Source organism: Onychomys torridus, chromosome 1 (assembly GCF_903995425.1).
Source record: "Onychomys torridus chromosome 1, mOncTor1.1, whole genome shotgun sequence".
NCBI lineage: Eukaryota > Metazoa > Chordata > Mammalia > Rodentia > Cricetidae > Onychomys > Onychomys torridus.
Window position 1 is genome coordinate 15,243,407 of NC_050443.1, and position 11,257 is coordinate 15,254,663.

The following is an 11,257-nucleotide window of genomic DNA, read 5'->3' on the forward strand; positions in this document are numbered from 1 at the left end:
CTCCTCAGAACATGCACCCCTTTGAGCTCAAATCTCCTACCACAGGTCACACACATCACATCCCCTCTAAACTCATATTCCCTAAAGCCCCTCCCTCAGAGGCTCCCAAACTCTGTGAGTTCCAGTTCTTTTAACCTGGGACCGTAGCACCTCTGTGGGTATTTTCTCCATCAACCCACCTTCTCAAATCTCCTTCCTTCTCTCTTCCAGGACACTGAAGTGTTTCCTATATTAGGTTCTCTGCTGACAGACCCAAAGTTCTTCCCCACTCCCAAAGTTTTCAACCCCCAAAACTTCCTGGATGACAGGGGGCAGTTGAAGAAAAATGCTGCTTTTGTGCCCTTTTCCATAGGTAAGAAAACTCTGGATTACTGGACCACTGCTCACATCAACAGGGGTGGCTCATGCCAGCACCCCTCTCTGGGTTGTAGTCTAGCATCCTTCTCCTGTATCAGGTTCCTCTTGGAATCTAAATTCCAGCCAACCAGATGCAACCCCCACACCTCCCAAGCACCAAGCATCTGGACACATGTCAAAGGGTCAATGGGACTCCTTTTAGAGATTGGGAAAAAAGCAAAGCTCCAACTGAGTCTGCCATCTTTCCTGGGTCATACAAGCAATTCTTCAGACTCTTAAAAGAGGAGACAACAGCACAGCATCCATAGTTGAGAGTATAATTGGTAGAGGAAGCATCTTGACTTTTCCCTTGCTCCAGCCTAGAATGGGTCACTGCACTTGGTATATAGGGAAACTGAGATTCGGAGAGGCTTAGGAGTCTTTTCTAATGACCCCTCATGCTCCAGCACTCCAGGCCCTTCTCCTTAAGAGGATGCACTGTGCAGTGTGTAACTGAGGCTGGGCAGCAGTGAGAGCTGCCTCCACCTCGTCACTCCTCCTCTCTCCCCTCTCCAGGAAAGCGGTTCTGCTTGGGAGACAGCCTGGCTAGGATGGAGCTCTTTCTCTTCCTCACAACCATCCTGCAGAACTTCCGTTTCAAGTTCCCGAAGAAACTTGAAGACATCAATGAGTCCCCCAAACCCTTGGGATTTACCAGGATCATACCAAGATTTACCATGAGCTTCCTGCCCATCTGATTCTGGGCTCAACCAAGGTGGAGCAAGAGGGAGGGAGAAAGTCCGAAGTGAGGCAAGAGAGAAGGCAGAGCAAAGGGAAAAAGTGGAAACTGGGAAGCTAACAAGGGACCACATACTTGGAAGAAAACTCAAGCACCTACTTAAACTGTAATGGTAATAAAACAAATAACATGCATTGGACAGTGGTAATAACAGTCGTCATTCACTGAGCAAGGGTTCCTTGTCAGCTCTGCCCAAGTTGTCCCATCATCCTCTCATTTGGCACTTCAAACCATATAAGGGCAACATGTCCCCCAGCCCAGTTTACAGGTTTCAAGGGTGGAGATTACAAATACATCAGCCTGAGATTCCTTTGCATCATAAATTAAATGCTACATACAAAGCTGAAGATATGGCTCAGCAGATGAATAGATTACCACACGAGCCCAACAGCGTGAGTCCTAGCCTCAGAACCTATGTACAACTATAGATATGGTGGCACAGCCTGTAACCTCAGCATTCCTATGATGAGATGGGAGAAAGGGACTGGAGAGTAAGCCAGAAGCACTCAGGCCTGCTGGCCTGATGTGTGCCGTTGTCTTCGTTAGGGTTTTATTGCTATGAAGAGACACCATGACCGCGGCAATTCTTACAAAGAAAATCATTTCACTGGGGCTGGCTTATAGTTCCAGAGGTTTAGTTATCTGAATTATCATAATGGCAGGACATGGTGGTGTGCAGGCAGACATGGTGCTGGAGAAGGAGCTGAGAGTTCTACATCTTGACCGCAAGCAGCAGGAGATTGTGTGCCACGCTGGATGTAACTTGAACATATAAAAACTTCAAAGTCGTCCTCCACAGTGACACACTTCCTCCACCAAGGCCACATTTCCTAATTGTGCCACTCCCTATGGGCCAACCATTCAAACACATGAGTCTATGGGTACTATAACTATCCAAACCACCATAGGCATATAGTGACAGAACAAGAAAGTCTGCCTCAGACAAAGTAGAAGGAGAGAATTGTCTCCCTAAAAGACACCTCTGGCTGTGGTACACACACTGTGGCACATCCATGCCCACACTCAAACATACACAGTTATTTATTTAATGTAAATGCTACATACAGACATAAACTGACTCTCTCTCTCTCTCTCTCTCTCTCTCTCTCTCTCTCTCTCATACAACACACACACACACACACACACACACACACACAATTCACTTGTTTTTCAGGACTATGTATCCAGAATTCTTAAAATTTCATAATTTTCTCAATTTGCATTATTCTGTTGCTGGTAATGTAGGATTCATTGGGCTGAGGACTGAGGGGACCCTCTCCCCATACAAGTATTTTCACAGACACTCTAGCAAGCAACCCAGCATCACAAACAAACCACACGATCCCTGTGGATATCTCCTAAAAGGCCTCTGGAAACTTCAACTCAGGGAATCAGAACTTTGGATAATAAAACTATCAAATCTTAAAACTGCTGTGTCTGCAGTTTAGAATTATAGCATCTCAGGCTCTCAGAATCCAATACTCGGATCTTCTTGTCACTGATGATGTCCTCAGAATCCACCACAAACATCTTTGGGAGCTGCATCCTAGCCACTTCTGTGATAGCAAGCACCAGACCACCCAGCTGACTATCTCCTCATGATGAGTTGAGGGAGAAAAGATTGAAAGAAAGAGAAACTGGAGAGACCTAAGGCCAGGAGTGGGGGTGGGGGTAGAGGACAGCCTTTGTCTTCTAAAACGGAGAAAGAGAGCAAGAGGAATCAGTTACTCAAACTTCCATCTAGAAATAGGTAACTTGGGGATATAGAGGTAGCATACAGTTTAAGAGCATGTAATGATGTTACAGAGGACCCTTTCATTTCCCAAAACCCACATTGGGCAGCCCACATCACCTATAACTCCAACTCCAGGGCCAGACTCCTCTGACCTCCTTGAGCACCTGACCCACTCACATGCACATTCCCCCACCCAGACACGTCTTCATACACTAATTAAAATAATAAAAATAAAGCCAAGTGTGGCAGTACAGACCTTGAAGACCAGCACTCAATGGACAGAGGCAAGCAGATCTCTGTGGGTATCAGGCCAGCCAGGTCTACCCAGTGAGACCTGCTTCAATATTACTGATGGTTATGATCATGATGATACTTCTTTTAGAAATTGGAAAGTGTTGCCAGATATTTGATTGCACTGTTAACATTGACTTTGTATTTGTGTTAATCAAATAAAGTCAACCTTAAGTCAGGAGGCTGAGTTAGCAATTAGTTGACAGAAAGTAACCAGAGAGAGTTCAGAGGGTATCTAGAAGATGACAGAGAGACCCACAGGAAGTACTGGGGAGGGACTTCCTGTGGTGTTTTTTGTTTGTTTGTTTGTTTGTTTGTTTGTTTGTTTGTTTTGTCAGAGCAGAAGGATAGTCTCTTTCAGAGACACTGGCTAAGAAGAATGTCAGGTAGTTACTAATCAACTTCTCTAAGCTATCAGGTTTTTACCCCAGCCTCTGACTACTAAGTCTTATTGATAAAGAGAACAATAATAGAGATTTAACTAAAAGCTATATTTGGTGGCAGCTACAGGGCCAGTGCCTACAGGAATGGAATTCCCACCAGGCTATGGCCTGAGTGGCCTAGCCACCACCAGAAAAGTAGGCCAATAACTATGGAGCTGCAATTGCTGGCTGAATCAGCAGTAGATTAAAGTGCAGCATCTCCTGGAAACAACCTAGATGCCCCTCAACTGAAGAATGGATTAAGAAAATGTGGTGCATATACACAATCAAGTACTACTCAGCAGAGAAAAGCAATGATATCGGCCAGGCGGTGGTAGCGCACGCCTATAATCCCAGCACTCAGGAGGCAGAGGCAGGTGGATCTCTGTGAGTTCGAGGCCAGCCTGGTCTACAGAGCTAGTCCAGGACAGGCTCCAAAGCTACAGAGAAACCCTGTCTCGAAAAAAAAAAAAAAATGGTATCATGAAATTTGCAAGCAAATGGATGGAACTAGAAAATATCATCTTGAGTAAGGTAACCCAGACTCAGAAGGACAAGCATAGTATGTACTCACTCATAAGTGGATACTAGATGGGAGGGAAGGGATGGCCAGACTGCAACCCACAACTCCAGAGAGGCTAGCTAACAGGGAAAGACCCTAGGAGGGACACATGGATGATCCTGTGAAGAAGTGGATGAGATCTACATGAGTGGACTGGGTATGTAGGGGGTGGCAGAGGGTGAGGAGTGGGGAATGAGAACATAGGGAAATGGGAGGGTGGATTTGGAACAGGGACAGAGTGGGAGGGCAGGGGGGAGATACCATGATAGATGAGGACATCATGGGAATAGGAAGAGTCAGGGTGCTGGGGAGGCTCTCAGGAATCCACAAGGATGACCCCACCTTGGTCTGCTGGCAGTGGTCCAGAGGGTGCCTGGACTGGTCTACTCTGGTGACCAGCCTAGCAAATAACCTAGCTGTCATCATAGAGCCTTTGTCCAGTGACTGAGTATTGGTGAAATTATTAAGGCCACTCCACGTAGTTAAAAGGGAGGTTTATTTTGTGGGGTAACTTATGAAGGGGTAGATTGCAGGGTCTGGCAAAGGTATAGCGCAGTCCGGCGGTGTTCTCTGGAGAACTCTGCTCGGTCTACCTCCAGCGTCCAGGGTCCCAGAACCAAGAGAGAGCGACCTCCTCTAGATCCTCGGTATTCCACTCCCTCCTCTGCCCCCCCTTGTGGGCGTGACCATTACCGAAGCCTCAATGGGGGTTGGAACTTCCAGGCCAATGCTGGGATGGCTACCCACTACAACTGATGGAGGCAGATGCAGAGATCCACAGCCAGGTACCAGGCTGAGCTCTGGGAATCCAGTCCATGAGAGAGAGCAGGGATTCTGCAGGCAGGGGACGTTGAGATCAGGATGGGAGGATGTGCAGAGATGACTGGCCACACAAGTGGAGGCCCATGAACTGTGGACTGGTGGCTCTGGAGCCCCCATGGGACTGGACTAGGCCCTCTGGATATGGAAGACAGTTGTTTGGCTCAAACTGTTTGGGGGCCACCCAGACAGGGGGATCGGGATCTATCCCTGGTCTATGGGCAGGCTTCTGGGAATCTAGTGTCTGTGATGTGATGCCTTGCACAGTCTTGGTGCAGTAGGAAGGAGCTTGGACCTGCCTAGGCTCAGTGTGCTGTGCTCTGCTAACTCCCCATGGGAGACTCAGATTTGGAGAATGTGGGGATGTGGGGTAGCTTGGGAAAGAGGAGTGGGGGTGGGGGAGGGAGGAGGAGGATCTGTGGATGGTATGTGGAGTGAGTAGAAAATTTCTTAATAAAGGAATTTTTTTTTTAAGTGCAGCCTCTGTGCAGACAGAAAAACAACATTTGGTGTCCAATATGTGGTGGGACCACACAAACAAGGGGTTCTCGTCAGTAGGCTGCCTCTGCTTATGGGATTCCCCAGGGTCTCGAGCCCACTGCAGATAGCACTGTTACTGTGGACAGACTGAGAAGTCAGCAGATTTGGTGAGACACCTGGGAAGTCCTCAAGGAGAGAGTTAGAAAATATTAAAAAGAAAAATCTTTCCCATGTTAAGAATCAGAAGTATCACAATGCAGGGAGTTAAGACTCTGTATAGTGCCACTATGGACAGCTTGAAAATGGAAAAAACAAATGAGGGAATAAACCACTTAGTTGACATAATGCCAACTGTAATTACTATCAATTTGATAATTCATATTTTATCCTTAAAGAGTGGTTTGATAACTATACCAATATGAAAATTTGATAAGATACAAGCCTTAGAAGGACTTACTATTGATTAGATACAAGCTTTAGAAAGACTTACTACTGATAAGATACAAGTCCTAGAAAGACTGACTAATGAAAATAAAATTTTAACTGATAAGGCACAAGCCTTAGGAAGACTTACTAATGAAAACAAGAAAATTTTGACTGATAAGATACAAACCTTAGAAAGACTTGCTATTGATAAAATGCAAGCTTTAGAAAGACTTACTTCTGATAAGATACAAGCCTTAGAAAGACCTACTAATGAAAGTAAGAAAAATACTCAGACACAGACAGAGGACTTTAGACAAGAACCTACTGTACCACTGCATAATAAAACTAAAGAGGGACAGCCCAAAGGTATTAGTAAACCAATCACAATTTATACAGTTAGTATGCAAGAATGACCAGCAGATGATAGGCACATCCAAGGTTATGCTGAAGTTAAATGGAATCCTGCAGAAATGTTAAATTTGAGGAGATTTAAGGAAGTGGTCAGTTCATATGGTATACATTCACCCTATGTAAAAAAAAAAAAAAAATGTTAAATTCATAGGCAACTCAGAACAGAATTATCCCTCAAGACTGAAAAGATTTAGCTACAGCAACACTGGAAGTTGGTCCTCAGTTTCAATGAAAATCATGATGGAGAGAGGAAGCTAGGGTCATAAAACAATGAATAGCACTACAGGTATTGATATTTCCCAAGACCAGCTTCTTGGTGAAAGCTAGTATGGTGATTTGCAAAGACAGTTTGGATTTGATGATCACATCCTGGCCCTATGCCATATAGCAAATTTGAATGCTTGGGACAAGGTTAAAGAATCAGGAAAGAAGTCTGAGTCTTTTACTAAAATTATACAAGGTACAAAAGAAGTCTTCATTAATTTTTTGCAAAGACTGACTTTAACTGTAAATAGAATGATATCAGACCCAGAAGTTAGACAGATAGTAATTGAATTTTTGGCTTTTGAAAATGCTAATTCAGAATGTAAAAGGGTGATTAGGCCTTTAAAGGCAAGATCAGCACCCATAGATGAATGGATTAGAAATACAGCTGATATTGGATCTCCCATTTATAATGCTACTTTGATAGAAGAAATTATTTCTAAAAATTTTAAGAAAAATCAAAATGTCAGATTTTTTAGTTGTGGTAAGCAAGGGCATCTGAAAAGGGATTATAGGCAAGGTATTCCTAGAAGCAATGTTTTTTCTAGAGATAACCCAAACAGAAGGCCCCAGCCTTCTGGAGTATGCAGAAGGTGTGGCAGAGCCAGCATTGGACTAATGAATACAGATCAACAAAGGGCAAGCAAAGCAACCCTTTGCCAGCAGGAAACACCTTAAGGGGACTCCCACCAGCCCCAATATCAAACTTGGTTCAATTATTTCCTGTCAGCATTGGAGAAACTCATTCATAGAGGAATTAAAAGACTTAATGCTTATTGTTAAAAACATACTGATCTGGTTGTGAACAAGAACCAAATAGCTTCGGTAGATAAAACAAAAAAATTCAGGAGAAACCAGAAAACAATACTTTTTGCAAATGTCTATAAATGATCAAAGATCAAAGCTAAAAAAGAATAAGAATAAATGGCATTGTAATTAAAAATTTAGTAGACACAGAGGCAGATGTAACAATAATATCATCAAAATTTTAGCATTACATTGCCTCTTCAGGAGGTAAATATTCAACTTCTAGGGATTGGAACTTTATCTCAGGTAAAACTAAGTTCAAGGTAGGTAGAGTTTACAGGGCCAGAGGACAGATATATGTGGCTAATATAGCAATAAATTTATGGGAATGTGCTTTGTTGTAGCAATGGAAAACACAGACTAACATTCTTCCAATGTCAGAAACTAACCATAAAATAAAGAATACTTCTGAGAAAAATATTGCAAGGTGTTATCAAGAACAGTCACAGAACGTTCAGTTAGTACATAAGCAGGGCACAACAGCTGTTGATTTTTCAAAGATACCAACAGCCCTACCTTTAAAATGATTAACTGACAAACCTGAGTGGATGGGAAAGCGGCAGGATATCCAAGACTAGTCTCTGCAATGGTCCAGTATTTATGGCGCTTTAGAAACCAGAAACCTTGAACCAGACCAAAGACTCGTGGCAATGAATATTTCCATGTAAAGCTATTTGGGGAAAATATATATATATATATATATATACCGTGTGACACACTGCAGTTCCCAATGCCACTACTATGAATGAATATGCAATGGAGAGGTGGGAAAGATGGAGAAATTGAGTGGTGAGTGTACTGCGGAAACAGGCAGAGCTAGAGATGAGTTGGTAGAGACAGGTGTGGACAGGGGAGCATTTAAGCCTCCTGAGCCACATGAGTGGCCCCTCCCCTGAGGACCTCTAACTGCCAGATTCCACCCACAGAATACTGTAACTGCCCTAATTGCTGGACCCTGCCCCTACCCAGCAATTCTCTGGACATGAAATCCCAGCCATCTCCACCCTGGAAAGCTTCACCCTGAAAAATTCCACCCCCTTACCAGGAAGTTCCATAGAAGCCCTGTGTCCTGTTCAGTGTGCTACTGTTTCTTACTTCAGCTGAGGTTTTTTCCTTCCCAATCAATCTGTGTGAGGTTTGTTGTGTGGTGTGACTTTGTGGTATTCCTAGGCTTCTCTTTTCCCAGATAGTTTCCATCTGAACTGCAATACTTACAAGCATGTACTTGCTAAGTAGGGCCAACAAGGTGGTGTGCAGCAGCCTGGAGCTTGCACAGACTCAAGCCTCAACCATGCTGTCCAGTCCTGGCTTTGAGCAACGACAGGATGTCTGGATTGGACCTCCTCAAAACCCCTCTATTTTCCATACTGCCCCAAAGGCCATGATGGTATTCATGGTCTGCTGTCCCAGGCTGTGTTGAAGCCCAAGGTTCATATGGATGACCATGGTCCAACAGCAAACAGCAACTGAGGGCCTTGTTGATGTCCATGGCTTGTGTTACCACTGAAGGCTATGCAGATATCTGTGCTGTGTGCTGCCACCTGAAGCTATATTGATGTGAGGGGGCTGTACAGCCACCTAGGGCCATGTTGATTTTGTGGTCCATGCTGCCACTGAGGGCCATGTCTGGGTCCATGATTCTGCTGCAGCTGGGGACCATGTTGATGTCTGTGGTTGTGTTACCACTGAATTTCATGCATGTATATGGTCTGCACTGCTGCCTAGGACCATTGTTGATGTCTGTGTGCCATGCTGCCATTGAGGGCCATGTTGATGTCTGTGATCCAGGCTGCTACCAAGGTCCATGTCTGGGTCCATAGTCCTACTGCTGCTGGGGGCCATGTTGATGTCTGTGGCCCACAGTACCACCAATGGTCAGGTGGATGTCCATGGTCTATGATGCTACCTGAATCCATGTTGATGTCCGTGGGTCATGCTAGCACTGGAGACCATATTGATGTCCTTGGCCTGTGCTGCTGCTGAAAGCTGTGATGGTGTCCAGAGCCCATGAAGTGGCAGAGGGCCACGTTGATGCCCATGGTCTGTACTGCTATCAGAGACCATGTGCGGAGACTGTGTGAATGTCTATGGTCTGTGTTGTCACCAGAAACCATGTGCAAGTCCATAATCCATGCTCACTCTGACTATAAAGGACAAGGAAGCTAATTCTACAGTGGTCTCACTGACTGCAGACTCACAGTTGAAAAAGAGGAACATAGAAGGCTTCTGTGACAACTCCTGTGCCTACCATACCCCACCTACCTAATCTCCCAAAAAGTAATAGTCTAAACAGAAAGCCACTAAAGAGAACTCTTAAAATTCCAATAAGGGGGGCTGGAGAGATGGCTCAGAGGTTAAGAGCACTGGCTGTCAATTCCCAGCAACCACATGGTGGCTCACAACCATCTATAATGAGATCTGGTGCCCTCTTCTGGCCTGCAGGGATGCAGGCAGAACACTGTGTACATAATAAATAAGTCTTTAAAAAATATATATAGAAGGACAGACATCTCTTTTAATAAAAAAAAAAAAATCTGATAAGGATGCTGAAGTGTAGCTCTCTACAATTGATGAGTTTTGATGGAGGCTGGTGGGGAGAGACTCAGTTTCTTCAAGGGGCTGGCCATGGAGAGTTTGACCATATTCCAGTGAGTATTGGAGCAACAGAATTTTTTTTCCTTTTTCTCCTCTTTTTTTTTTTGTGGGGGGACAAGGTTACAAGGATGGGGGTGGACCTGGGAGGACTAGGAAGTGAGTGTGATCAGAATGTATGATGTGAAATTCCCAGATAACCAATTAAAAATATTATGTAATTTAAAAAAATCAGCCAGGAGGTGGTGGCGCACGCCTTTAATCCCAGCACTTGGAAGGCAGAGCCAGGCGGATCTCTGTGAGTTCGAGGCCAGCCTGAGCTACCAAGTGAGTTCCAGGAAAAGCACAAAGCTACACAGGGAAACCCTGTCTCAAAAAACAAACAAAAAAAAAATCACCATGACCAAAGCAACTTGGGGAAGAAAGGTTTATTTAGCTCATACTTACACAACACAGTTCATCATCAAAGGAAGTTAGGACAGGAACTCAGACAGGGCAGGAAACTGGAAGCAGGAGCTGATGCAGAAGCCATGGAGAGGTGCTGCTTGCTCCCCATGGCTTGCTCAGCCTGCTTTCTTATAGCACCCCAGACCACCAGCCCAGGGATGGCCCCACCTACCATTGGCTGAGCCCTCCCCCATCAATCATCAATTAAGAAAACACCTTACAAGCTTGATTACAGCCTAATCTTTTTCTTTTTTTGGGGGGGGGTGGGGGATGTTGAGACAGAGTGTCTCTGTAGCTTTGGAACCTGTCCTGGACTAGCTCTGTAGACCAGGCTAGCCTCACAGAGATCCACCTGCCTTTGCCTCCGGAGTGCTAGAATTACAGGCATGGACCACCACCGCCCGGCAATAGGAAATCTTTTTTTTTTTTTAATACGTTTTTTTTTAAAGATGTATTTATTTATTATGTATACAGTGTTCTGTCTGCATGTATGCCTGCAGCCCAGAAGAGGGCACCAGATCTCATTACAGATGGTTGTGAGCTACCATGTGGTTGCTGGGAATTGAACTCAGGACCTTTGGAAGAGCAGTCAGTGTTCTTAACCTCTGAGCCATCTCTCCAGCCCCAGCCTAATATTATTGAGACATTTCCCTAATTGAGGCTCTCTCCTCTCCAGTAACTCTAACTTGTCTTAAGTTGTCATTAAACTAGCCAGCACCCTCATGAGTCACTCAATCTCATAAACCCCCAAGTTAGTCATTGTAGCCCATAGGATCAAAGGGTGCCTTTAAATTTTGCTGAAACATCTAGGACATCATTGTATAGGAGAGTGGGATTTTAGTGTGCATCTCTTGAGCTTTCAGTGA

General features: G+C 44.6%; 1 protein-coding gene across 1 annotated transcript in view; it reads left to right on the forward strand.

Annotated features, from left to right (window-relative positions):
- LOC118576775 (cytochrome P450 2A3) overlaps positions 1–1,094 on the forward strand; it is a 52,043-nt gene extending 50,949 nt beyond the window's left edge. Inside the window, exon 9 of the mRNA XM_036176997.1 lies at positions 913–1,094. Coding sequence (XP_036032890.1) covers positions 913–1,094 — 182 coding nt within the window. The remainder of the gene's footprint in view (positions 1–912) is intronic.
- Positions 1,095–11,257: the final 10,163 nt, after the last annotated feature.